Below are 13,774 nucleotides of genomic sequence, written 5' to 3' on the forward strand. Positions count from 1 at the left end.
CCATTTTCATAATGTCCTCTGCTGGGAGATCAATTGCGCAGATGAGATCTTGAGACGAGAGCTCCATCGGCGCACGCATCGCCTCTGGGTGCCATTATTTGAACCCCGCACTGCCGACATTTTCAGGATGCCCCTGCCTCACCGCCCGCCGCACAGTCCCCAGCACAGCCCGCTGAACAGGCCCCAGCACAGGGTCCTGCACAGCCCGGTGCAAAGGCCCCAGCACAGCTCCTGCCTCCTGCGACCCCCTTCCACCACCTCCCAGTAAGGTGCATTCGGATTATAAGACGCACTCCTCATTTTCCTCCAAATTTTTAGGAGGAAAAGTACGTCTTACAATCCAAAAAATACGGTAAATATGTGATGGTACTTTGCATTTCTAACTAGTTCATGGAACCTTGAACACTAGTTGTTTTATCTCATTTAGTCAGTAATAATCATGGAATAGATAAATCCAATTCCCAGAAAGTTGAGATGTTGTGTAAACTGTAAACAAAACAAGAATGCAATGATTTGTAAATCTCTTATAGCCATACTTTATTCAAAACAGAACATAGAGCATATATTAAAAGTTGAAAGTTAGACATTTTTCCAAAAATAATAACTCATTTAGAAACTGATGGCAGCAACACATCTCAAAAAAGACTGCAAAGGTAAGTGAAACAAATGAAATCCACCTGGAGGGTCAATTCTGAGCTAAGTCACAAGACTATGTATAAAAATAGCATATTAGAGAGGTAGAGTCCCTCGGAAGCAAAGATGGTCCAGAAATCATTGTTTGTGAACACAATGTTCTGTGCAATCCACAAATGCAAGGTAAAATTATATAGAAGCCATTTATCAACACAATCCAGAAATGCCGCCTGTATTCTTGCAGCCATAGATCATTTGAAATGGACTTACACCAATTGAAAAATGTTCAGTGGTCAGATAAATGAAAATGTGAAATTCCTTATTGAAACTATAGATGTTTTGTGCTGCGGACTCAAGAGGAGAGGAACCATGCAGCTTGTTATCAGCTCATAGTTTAAAGCATGCATATTTGATGATATGGGATTGCATTAGTGCTTATGGTATGGGCAGCTAAGAAAGGCACTATCAAAGCATTATATTGAGGTTTTATAACATGTGGTGCCATCCAGACAATGTCTATTTCAGGGAAGACCTTGCATATTTCAGGAAGACAATGTTACCACATACTGCATCTAGCACAATGGCATGACTTCATAGACGAAGAAATCAGGTGATGAACTGGCCGCCTGCAGTCCAGACCTTTCACCAATAGAAAACATTTGGTGCAATATGAAATGAAAAATAAAATAAAGAAGACCCAGGACTAGAATCCTACATCAACCAACAATGGGACAATGTTCCTCTCCCAAAACGCCAGTAATTGGTCTACTCACTTTCCAAACCTTTACAGACTGTAGAAAAAGAAGAGGAGATGCTACACCTCGGTAGACACAGCCCTATCCCAATTTTTTTAAGACGTGTTTCTTTCTTGTTTTCTTCTTTACAGTTTCCAGTGTCCCAACTTTTTGGGGAATTGGGGATGTATGTTTGGAAGCTTTTCTACTGTAAAATAAAACATGTTGTTATCATCCATTTCTAGGTGCTCAAAAGAGAAGGCTAAAAGAATAGCATTTACATTTTTTCCCATTGCTCAATGGCTCCCCATGTACCAAATCAAGGAGTGGATCCTCGGTGACATTGTGTCTGGAGTCAGCACTGGCCTGATAGCAGTTCTACAAGGTAAATTAATCATGTCAAACAAGATTATGAAACTGGGATATTTCTGGTGTCATTATTTCCTATAGTTACACATACAGGACCGAAATGTATTGATATTTGTAGTAAACTATAACTTTATATAATTTCAGGTCTTGCTTTTGCACTGCTTGTAAACGTTACACCAGATTATGGACTGTATGCAGCATTTTTTCCAGTCATCATCTACTTTTTTTTTGGCACATCTAAACATATATCAGTTGGTAAGTCATATTACTTATACGTTATAATTAGGAAAGAAATAACTAGTATATTGTTGTTGTGGACAGTGTTGTACTGGGGTACCAAGAACCCAAGAGTAACATTAACTTTGGATGCCCACTGTTTAGCTACATAGCAATATTACATAACCCTCATTCACAAATGTATGTATGCTTCTAAATAATAATACATACTTTCTAGGTTGTTAAATGAATGTTGAGATGCTGCCTTTGTCTGTATCTAGAGAATTAAGTGTATTGTGCCTATTACTGCTCATATAGGGGAGTGTTGGGCCCACATCTACATAGATACCAACAAGGGGATTCACCGGTTCCCCTGTGGGTCAGTCCAAGCCTGTTCGTGTCTCTTCTAAATAGTGTAAGAGATGAATACCAAGTAGTCACGACATATATTTTGCAATGTCATAAAGCAGGGATCCAGTGATACTGCTAATACCGTAAGTTCTTCTCGACGTTCTAGTAAAACGGTTTCCTTCCAGGTCCCTTTCCTGTGCTCAGCTTAATGGTTGGCACTGCTGTTCTGCGGTTGTGTCCTGATGACAATGAACCAAATGTGAATGAGAAAAGAGTTGTTGTAGCGGCATCAGTGACGGTCCTAGCTGGGATCTTCCAGGTCAGTGCAACGGGGACGTCTCGCTATTCTGTTGATCCAACTGTAAAATATATGCTATAAAACACCAAGGTGTTCTTTTCTTGTTTTTCAGTTGGCTTTGGGGTTGCTGCAAGTTGGATTTATAGTCAAATACCTGTCGGACTCCTTGATTAGTGGATTTACAACCGCCGCTGCTATTCATGTTTTAGTCTCCCAGTTAAAATTTATATTTGGCCTAAAAGTTGATCCATTTAGTGGACCTTTGTCCTTGTTTTATGTAAGTACTTTTATGCATTTATAATATTTTTTACCAGCTATTCTAAATACAGAAATATAATTATATTATAATTACATAATTACTCTCATACTGGTATGATTTTAGTGTCTCCTTACCCCGCAATAAATGCTGATTACTGGAAACTACAGAACACTGACCTGTAGTGATTGACAGATCGTTGGCTGTTAAAAAAAAAATGCATCCTTGTGCAATACCTTATTAATACTTGCACCATTTGTCAAATACACAAGATTCCTCCTTGAATTCAGATGGACAAGCCTATGAAAAAGGGCATTCAGAAATAGATAATTATTAGGGATGATCGAATACCAAAATATCCGCTTTGACGAATATCCGACGAATAGGTCAGCACTATTCGGCTATTCGCCAATATTCGATGCGCAATGTAAGTCTATGGGAAACTCGAATAATTTCACGTTGGACCTAACTGCGAGCTGCGGTGACTGAGGATAAGGCGTAAATGGATGGGAAAAGGCAGAAACAGTATGGGAACAGCCTGTAGAAGGTGCCTGACTGCAATTCTGGTGTCTTGGAATAATCTGCTCAGAGCAGCACGTGGCGCTTACTTAGTCGCCAGAACAGCTCTCAAAATCAAAGTAATTGTTTTTTTGACAAACAGAAGACAGGTCTTTCGGTCTCTCTCTGTCTGTCTGTCTCTCCCTCTCCCCCCTCTCTCATACTCACCGATCAATACTGACCGATCACTGGCACGGCGCTGCATGGCTGTCACAAAGCTACCGCGGCTTTTCCAGCTTTTTAAAATACCAGCCGCTCATTATTCCATCTCGTTTTCCCTGCTTGCCCCGCCCACCGTTGCCTATGATTGGTTGCAATCAGATGCTCCCCCACGCTGAGCGACAGCTGTCTCACTGCAACCAATCACAGCCCCTGGTGGGCGAGTCTATGTAGTGCAGTAAAAAAAAATAAATAAATAATTTTAAAAAATGGCGTGCAGTCCCCCCAAATTTTGATACCAGCCAAGATAAAGCCACACGACTGAAAGCTGGTATTCTCAGGATGGGGAGCTTCACATTATGGGGAGCCCCCAGCCTAAAAATATCACTCAGCAGCCACCCGGAATTGCCGCATCCATTAAATGCGACAATCTCTGGACTCTACCTGGCTCATCCCGAATTGCCCTGGTGCATTGGCAATCGGTGTAATAAGGAGTTAATGGCAGCCCATAGCTGCCACTAAGTCCTAGGTTAATCATGGCAGGCGTCTATGAGACACCCCCAATGATTAACCTGTAAGTGAACGTAAATAAACACATACACCTAAAAAAATCCTTTATTTGGAATAAAAGACGAAAAAAAACCACCCTCTTCCACCACCTTTAATAAAATTCCCACATACCCCTCCAGGTCTGGCGTAATTCTCACGAGGTCCCGTGACGCATCCAGCTCTGCTACATGAAGCTGACAGGAGTGGCGTAGAACACCGCCGCTCTCTGTCATCTCCACGTAGCAACTGACGTGAGCCGCACGATGAGCGGTGACGTCACACAAGTGACCCGCGGCCATAGCTCTCAGGTGAAGGACTCCAGTTGGCCACGGGTCACCTAAGTGACAGCACCACTGATCGCGTGGCTTACTTCAGCCACTCATGGGATTTGCGGTCACCGGTGAGTCCTCACCAGTGATCACAAATCAGGCCGCGACACACAGACAGAGCCGCACGATGACAATGAAGCTGAGTGAAGTTCATCAGAGTTCAATCTGATCGCACGGCTCTGTCTCGCAGCCAGCAATGTTGTATGGGGATGTAGCAGAGTTGAGTGGGACCAAGCTGTCAAAAATGCATCCAAAACGCTGATCGGGAATGTTTCCACTCACTGACAGCAAGCAGAGATGGTGGGGAATGTTTCCATTCACTGACAGCAAGCAGACGTGTTGGGGAATGTTTCCATTAAATGACAGCAAGCAGAGATGATGGGGAATGTTTCCACTCACTGACAGCAAGTAGAGATGGTGGGGAATGTTTCCATTGAATGACAGCAAGCAGAGATGATGGGGAATGTTTCTATTTATTGACAGAAGCAGAGCATAGAGCATGGCTGTCTGCGAGACAGAGCAGCGCGATCAGAATGAACTCCGATGAACTTCACCCAAATTCATTGTCATCACGCGGCTCTGTCTGTGTGTCACGGCCTGATTTGCGATCACAGGTGAAGGACTCACCAGTGACCGCAAATTCCCTGAGTGACTAAAGTAAGCCACGCGATCAGCGGTGCCATCACTCAGGTGTCCCTTGAGTGACGTCACCGCTGATAGCGCAGCTCACTTCAGTTGCTGCGTGGAGCTGACAGAGAGCGGCAGTGTTCTACCCCGCTCCTGTCCGCTTCATGTAGCAGAGCTGGATGCGTTGCGGGACCTCGTGAGAATTACGCTGGACCTAGAGGGGTATTTGGGGATTTTATTAAAGTAGTGAAAGAGGGTTGGGGGTTTTTTTGTCTCTTATTCCAAATAAAGGATTTTTTCGGGTGTATGTGTTAATTTACTTTCACTTACAGGTTAATCATTGGGGGTTTCTCATATTCTGGATGAGCCGGGTAGAGTCCCGGGACTGTCACATCTAATGGATGCGGCAATTCCGGGCGACTGCTGGCTGATATTTTTAGGCTGGGGGCTCCCCATAATGTAGGGCTCCCAATCCTGAGAATACCAGCCTTCAGTCATGTAGCTTGATCTTGGCTGGTATCAAAATTTGAGGGACCGCACGCCGTTTTTTTTAATTATATATATTTTACTGCACTACATAGACCTGCCCACTGGCGCCGGTGGGCGGGGGAAGCAGGGAATACGAGATGGAATAATGAGCGGCCGGCATTTTCAAAAACAGGAGAAGCCACCGGAGCAGTGTTAAAGCCGTGCAGCACCGCGCCGGTGATCAGTCAGGGATCGGTGAGTATGTGAGAGGGGGGAGAAGGAGAGACAAACAGACAGACAGACAGGGAGACCGAAAGACCTGCCTTCTGTTTGCCAAAAAGTGATTTATGGAGCTGCTAGCAGCTACTACACACTGTGTTCAGCCCTTACCAGGACTATTTATTAGTTGGATCTAAGAACGGTCTCCCACACGCAGTACAGTCTATCTACACCGCCAGATCCCTATGGCTGCGTGTTCACAAAATGGCCGCTGGCGTATGTAGCCCCTATGACGCTGGGCGGCCAAGCCAATCACAGTAACACCACAACAAAGATGGCTGAGGCGTTACTGTGAGGACAAGCAACATTAAATATGTTCATTGGCTGGAAAACAGGCGCCAAGAAGTCAGATATGAAAATGAAAGTATCAAAGCGAATACCTTATTAGCCGTCGGATAGCAAATACCTCGAATATTCCATTATCCGTAGGATACCGAATAGTGGCGAATACATTCGCTCATAATTATGTCTCTGGATATGAAATGGAAACTCCAGTTTCAGCCCACCCACAAATTGATAAGATATGTAGGACACCTGTGATTAGACAAACAATGGTCTTTAGGGCCTAACCACAAATAGCTAAGAAGGAAAGGGGAAGTCTCCAGCATCTACAGAAGGCATAGGTAAGTAGATAAAGAAAAAGTCTTTACTAAAAATCCATAAGAAACAGTTATGGAACAAGATGTGAACCCCAATGCTACAGAGAATGGAAGATAAGCCTACGCATTTCCAAACACATACGATTATGCTCCATTTTCTGTATCATCGTGGTTCACATCTTGTTCCATAACTGTTTTTTATTGATTTTCAATAAAGACTTTTTTTTAATCTACTTACCTATGCCTTCTTTGGATGCTGGAAACTTCCCCTTTCTTCTCTGCAAGATTCCATCTGAATAGCTAATCCTCATGCTCTGTGCTAGTATCTATCAAGTCCTTCCTATTTTAAGCCTTTGAATAATGAAACTAAGTTTCATGTCTAGCTTATATTTTCTTTTTTAGCAACATAACACTGTTCTTATGGTACTTGGTGAATTGCTTGTATGAAAGTTAACAAAGAGTAGAAACAATACCAACATCCCACTGATGGACACAGACAGAAGAAGGCTTCCATGCAAGAACAATGTACGGGCAATTTTCAGTCCAAACGTTCAATAAAATGCATAATTTCAAGTGCTTTGGAGGTAGTAATGGGCCCCCCAACCTCTCGGGCCACTGTGCAGCCGCACAGGTTGCATTCAATGATTTGTCTGCCCCTGCCAATTCCATCTAAGACAGTTTCCTGCTGTAAAAAAGTCATAAGGGGTATTACCATAAATATTTTGTGACATCTTGCCCTTTTCTATTGGTCTTGTTAATTCTTAAAAGTCAGTGGAGCTTAGAAAACCGTTGCGCAACAAATTTACTACTATGATACCAGAAAATAGCATTTTCAACTCAACTTTCATTTTCTGGCTCAATAGAGTTCCCCATTAATGAAACGTGCACCTCTTAATAGATTTAGCACACCTTTACCTGGCTAGTGTCTGGTGTTTGGTTATTGCATGACCAGTTGTAGCCCATAGACAAAAGTATAATAATTTTTAGAAAGAAAAGTAAACCCTTTTTCTATGTGAAACATTCCCTTTAGTGTCTTAATGTTGTGATTCAGATGACCCAAGCAGTGCTGGTTTCCAACTAAAATCAAATCTTTACTACTTGCAATAAAACGCAAAGGACATTTTCTAAAGTGAATATGACAGTGAACACAAGTCAAACATGCTGATGTAAAACATACGCTTTTCCCATAGACAGATCCCTTTGGTGTAAATATGGTGTGTTTCTTTCACAGACTTTAAAAGGTGTATTTATGAACATTAAAGACACAAATATTGCGGATCTTGTCACATCCATAATTATCATGGTTGTAGTATTTGCAGTAAAGGAAGTCAATGATCGATTTAAATCCAAGATCCCTGTACCAATCCCCATTGAAGTTATAATGGTAAGTAAGCTATTTATTAAAATAAGGTTGTAATCAAATTATTCTATTTAAAGATTTTGTTAATGTTTAGGTACCCTTCTAGAATTTTTAGAAAGGAAATAATCTACATAACTTTATAAATACATTACAATGCATCACATTGATAATCTGAGATAGTACTATTCTTCAGATCTGCATTCATAATTCTGGAATCTTCAAATCTAAAGGCCCCGATACACGCAACGACGTATCTAACGATATATCGCCGGGGTCACGGATTCCGTGACGCACATACGGCATCGTTAGCGACGTCGTTGTGTGTGACAGCAAGGAACGACCATTAACCATGGAAAATACTCACCTTATCATCCATCGTTGACACGTCGTTCCTTTTCAAAAAATCGTTGATTGTTGAGGACGCAGGTTGTTCGTCGTTCCCGAGGCAGCACGCATCACTACGTGTGACACCTCGGGAACGAGGAACTGCAGCTTACCTGCTGCCGCCGGCAATGCAGAAGGAAGAAAGTGGGTGGGATGTTACGTCCCGCTCATCTCCACCCCTCCGCTTCTATTGGGCGGCCACTTAGTGATGCCGCTGTGACACCGCACGAACCGCCACCTTAGAAAGGAGGTGGTTCTGCGGCAACAGTGACGTCGCTAGGCAGGTAAGTCCGTGTGACGGCTCCTAACGATATTGTGCGCCACGGGCAGCGATTTGCCCATGATGCACAAACAACGGGGGCAGGTCATTTCACCAGCGATATCGCTAGCGATATCGATGCGGGTAACACCCCCTTAAAAGCTTTCTGCATTCATTGTTGGCCTAATGTCTTCATTGAGTGTGCCCTGGTAATTTTTATTTTCTAGTGTTTTACACCATGCATTGAATGAGATAGATAAGACCTGCGGAGATGAGTTGATTTAACCTCTAATGACATGAAATGAAATGACCCATGACATGCTGTGTACGTGCATTCAGGTGGCCATATAACACGAACAATGAGACTGGTCAGCGGCTCTCCTGACCAGTTGCATGACAGCTTCCGGTATTTCTATGCAGCTCTCATGCTCGGGTCAGGAGAGCCGCCGGCCAGTCTGGGCATTTTGATTCGATTTTCATCTGGTTCTGGAATGGTTCTGTCTGAATATAGTTTTTCTTTTACATTTTGGCAGAAACCACAATGTAAATGCACAGCATAAATGTAAACCTAGTCTTGTAATTTTTGGGAGGCAAATAATCAAATCAACAGCAGTTCAAGAATTGGTTTCATTTCTATTTTACGCCTTGCACAGTGCTGTATAAGTGATAAGACAGCTGTAGTCTTCAGGTCAGTATGATTACATCGGTACAAGGTTTATATTCATGGTTTTTATGCTTTACTACCTTTACACACTTAGAGTATGTGCACAAGATGTGTATTTTTCAGGCAGATTTCTCCAATGAAACTGCAAGAGATCCAAACTATATGTGCAAACATCATCTCTTAAACTCAGGCAAACCTGCCGAGTCTTTCAAGCAAAAGACTCTTCAGGAAACTCTGGCATTTTTTACCCTGAAACGTCTTTTGTATTGATGGACGAGTGTGAGCGCCACTGCTTGTTACTCAATTGAGCAACGGAGTGCTCCGATGTGACTCAAGTACTGAGTACAATGAAAGTCAATGGGAAATTCAAGCATGTTCAAACTCAGATGCTCGATGCTCGATCGAGTAACGACCTGTGACAAGCACGCTCGCTCATCACTAGTCTTTTGTGTAATTTTTGGTTTATTTCCTGATTGTTTTTCAAAACATTTTGTCCACCAGCAGTTTTAGGAGGCTTTTAATGTTTTTTTGAGAAGTATTTTTTACTGCCATTTCCCAGTGATTTTCTTCACTACATTAAATAATCAAGAAACCGCTTGCATTTTTTTTTTAAGCACAATTATGGTAAAACTGTCCAAAAGATGTCCTGGCATCTTACAAGTTGCTTTTGAGATTTCCCATTGACTTGTATTGTAAAAGATGTTTTCATGAAAGATAAGTCGTGTTTCATGAAAGATAAGTCGTGTTTCATGAAAGATAAGTCGTGTCTAACAAACCTGTTGGGGTTCTATGAGGGGGTAAGTGCAAACCTGGATATTGGTAATGCAGCTGATGTGATTTATTTGGACTTTGAAAAGGCATTTGATACTGTACCACATAATAGTCTTATACTAAAGCTCCAGAAGCAAGGACTAGGGGAAACTATATGCAACTGGGTAAAGAATTGGCTAAAAGATAGAAAACAAAGAGTAGTTATAAATGGTACATTTTCTAAATGGCTATAGTCAGCAGTGGGGTGCCGCAGGGATCTGTGCTTGGACCAATTCTTTTTCATCTCTTTATTAATGACCTTGTGGATGGGATTGATAGTAAAGTGTCAGCCTTTGCTGATGACACCAAACTATGTAGGATATTAAAAACTGACCTTGACAGTACAATATTACAAAAAGATCTGGATAAGATGTCAGAATGGGCAGATACTTGGCAAATGAGATTTAATGTTGATAAATGTAAAGTAATGCACCTAGGACGGAGTAATCCTATAACTGCGTATACATTAAATGGAACTAAACGCGGGATTACAGATCAGGAGAAGGACTTGGGTATTCTCATTACAAATAAGCTGAGCAGCAGCACTCAATGTCAAGCAGCAGCTGCAATAGCAAACAAGATTTTAGGGTGTATAAAAAGAGAGATTAGATCCCGGGATCCCAACGTATTGATACCCCTCTATAAATCACTTGTAAGGCCACATCTGGAATATGGGATCCAGTTTTGGGCTCCACATTTTAAAAAGGACATTCAGAAGTTAGAGTCAGTTCAAAGGCGGCAACTAGACTACTACAAGGAATGGAAGGCCTCCCATATGATGATAGGTTGAAAAAGTTAGATATGTTTACCTTAGAAAAAAAACGTCTCAGAGGAGATCTCATTTATATGTATAAATACATGTGTGGTCAATATAAAGGACTGGCACATGACTTATTCCTTCCAAAGACAATACTAAGGACCAGGGGGCATACACCTAATGGATGCGCCACTTCTGGGGCGGTTGCGGCCTGCTATTTTTAGGCTTGGGAGAGTCCAATAACCATGGACCTCCCTAGTCTGAGAATATCAGGCCCCAGCTGTCTGCTTTACCTTGGCTGGTGATCCAATTTTGGGGAACCCCTACGTGTTTTTTTTTTTTAAATTATTTATTTAATTTAAAATAACAGCGTGGGGTGCCCTCAGTTTTGGATTACCAGCCAAGGTGAGGTTGCCAGCTGTGGTCTGCAGGCTGCAGCCGTCTGCTTTACCCTAGCTGGCTACAAAACTAGGGGGAACCCTACATCATTTTTTTTTTTCATTTTTTTGGCAAAATACAAAGCTAAGCACCCCTTAGTGCCACATGAAAGGCACCAAAGGGTGCTCCACTTTTTCTCCACTTTTTCTCCATTTTTTCTCCACTTTTTCTCCACTTTTTCTCCACTTTTTCTCCACTTTTTCTCCACTTTTTCTCCATTTTTTTCTCCACTTTTTCTCCACTTATTCTCCACTTTTTCTCCATTTTTTTCTCCACTTTTTCTCCATTTTTTTCTCCACTTTTTCTCCACTTTTTCTCCACTTTTTCTCCACTTTTTCTCCACTTTTTCTCCATTTTTTTCTCCACTTTTTCTCCACTTTTTCTCCACTTTTTCTCCATTTTTTTCTCCACTTTTTCTCCACTTTTTCTCCATTTTTTCTCCACTTATTCTCCACTTTTTCTCCACTTTTTCTCAATTTTTTCCTCCACTTTTTCTCCACTTTTTCTCCATTTATTCGCCACTTTTTCTCCACTTTTTCTCCATTTTTTTCTCCACTTTTTCTCCACTTTTTCTCCATTTTTTTCTCCACTTTTTCTCCACTTATTCTCCACCTTTTTCTCCACTTTTTCTCCATTTTTTTCTCCACTTTTTCTCCATTTTTTTCTCCACTTTTTCTCCACTTTTTCTCCACTTTTTCTCCATTTTTTTTCTCCACTTTTTCTCCACTTATTCTCCACCTTTTTCTCCACTTTTTCACCATTTTTTTCTCCACTTTTTCTCCATTTTTTTCTCCACTTTTTCTCCACTTTTTCTCCACTTATTCTCCACCTTTTTCTCCACTTTTTCTCCATTTTTTTCTCCACTTTTTCTCCACTTTTTCTCCACTTTTTCTCCACTTTTTCTCCATTTTTTTCTCCACTTTTTCTCCATTTATTCTCCACTTTTTCTCCACTTTTTCTCCATTTTTTTCTCCACTTTTTCTCCACTTTTTCTCCACTTTTTCTCCACTTTTTCTCCATTTTTTTCTCCACTTTTTCTCCATTTATTCTCCACTTTTTCTCCACTTTTTCTCCATTTTTTTCTCCACTTTTTCTCCACTTTTTCTCCACTTATTCTCCACTTTTTCTCCACTTTTTTCTCCACTTTTTCTCCACTTATTCTCCACTTTTTCTCCACTTTTTTCTCCACTTTTTCTCCACTTTTTCTCTACTTTTTCTCCATTTTTTTCTCCACTTTTTCTCCACTTTTTCTCCACTTTTTCTCCACTTTTTCTCCATTTATTCTCCACTTTTTCTCCACTTTTTCTCCATTTTTTTCTCCACTTTTTCTCCACTTTTTCTCCACTTTTTCTCCACTTTTTCTCCATTTTTTCTCCACTTTTTCTCCATTTATTCTCCACTTTTTCTCCACTTTTTCTCCATTTTTTTCTCCACTTTTTCTCCACTTTTTCTCTACTTTTTCTCCACTTTTTCTCCATTTTTTCTCCACTTTTTCTCCATTTATTCTCCACTTTTTCTCCACTTTTTCTCCATTTTTTTCTCCACTTTTTCTCCACTTTTTCTCCATTTATTCGCCACTTTTTCTCCACTTTTTCTCCATTTTTTTCTCCACTTTTTCTCCATATTTTTCTCCACTTTTTCTCCACTTTTTCTCCACTTATTCTCCACTTTTTCTCCACTTTTTCTCCATTTTTTTCTCCACTTTTTCTCCACTTTTTCTCCACTTTTTCTCCATTTTTTTCTCCACTTTTTCTCCACTTTTTCTTCACTTTTTCTCCATTTTTTTCTCCACTTTTTCTCCACTTTTTCTCCACTTTTTCTCCATTTTTTTCTCCACTTTTTCTCCACTTATTCTCCACTTTTTCTCCACTTTTCTCCACTTTTTCTCCATTTTTTTCCTCCACTTTTTCTCCATTTTTTTCTCCACTTTTTCTCCACTTTTTCTCCATTTATTCTCCACTTTTTCTCCACTTTTTCTCCACTTTTTCTCCACTTTTTCTCCACTTTTTCTCCACTTTTTCTCCATTTATTCTCCACTTTTTCTCCACTTTTTCTCCATTTTTTTCTCCACTTTTTCTCCACTTTTTCTCCACTTTTTCTCCACTTTTTCTCCACTTTTTCTCCACTTTTTCTCCACTTTTTCTCCATTTTTTTCTCCACTTTTTCTCCACTTTTTCTCCACTTTTTCTCCACTTTTTCTCCACTTATTCTCCACTTTTTCTCCACTTTTTCTCCACTTTTTCCTCCACTTTTTCTCCATTTTTTTCTCCACTTTTTCTCCATTTATTCTCCACTTTTTCTCCACTTTTTCTCCATTTTTTTCTCCACTTTTTCTCCACTTTTTCTCCACTTTTTCTCCACTTTTTCTCCATTTTTTTCTCCACTTTTTCTCCATTTATTCTCCACTTTTTCTCCACTTTTTCTCCATTTTTTTCTCCACTTTTTCTCCATTTTTTCTCCACTTATTCTCCACTTTTTCTCCACTTTTTCTCAATTTTTTCCTCCACTTTTTCTCCACTTTTTCTCCATTTATTCGCCACTTTTTCTCCACTTTTTCTCCATTTTTTTCTCCACTTTTTCTCCACTTTTTCTCCACTTTTTCTCCATTTTTTTCTCCACTTTTTCTCCACTTATTCTCCACCTTTTTCTCCACTTTTTCTCCATTTTTTTCTCCACT

General features: G+C 40.7%; 1 protein-coding gene across 1 annotated transcript in view; it reads left to right on the plus strand.

The window, feature by feature from the left end:
- Positions 1 to 13,774, plus strand: part of LOC142303617 (chloride anion exchanger-like) — a 145,592-nt gene that overhangs the window by 16,837 nt on the left and 114,981 nt on the right. The window contains exons 3-7 of the mRNA XM_075345144.1: positions 1,613 to 1,752; positions 1,881 to 1,991; positions 2,489 to 2,622; positions 2,714 to 2,878; positions 7,657 to 7,809. Coding sequence (XP_075201259.1) covers positions 1,613 to 1,752; positions 1,881 to 1,991; positions 2,489 to 2,622; positions 2,714 to 2,878; positions 7,657 to 7,809 — 703 coding nt within the window. The remainder of the gene's footprint in view (positions 1 to 1,612; positions 1,753 to 1,880; positions 1,992 to 2,488; positions 2,623 to 2,713; positions 2,879 to 7,656; positions 7,810 to 13,774) is intronic.

Source organism: Anomaloglossus baeobatrachus, chromosome 4 (assembly GCF_048569485.1).
Source record: "Anomaloglossus baeobatrachus isolate aAnoBae1 chromosome 4, aAnoBae1.hap1, whole genome shotgun sequence".
Taxonomy (NCBI): Eukaryota; Metazoa; Chordata; class Amphibia; order Anura; family Aromobatidae; genus Anomaloglossus; species Anomaloglossus baeobatrachus.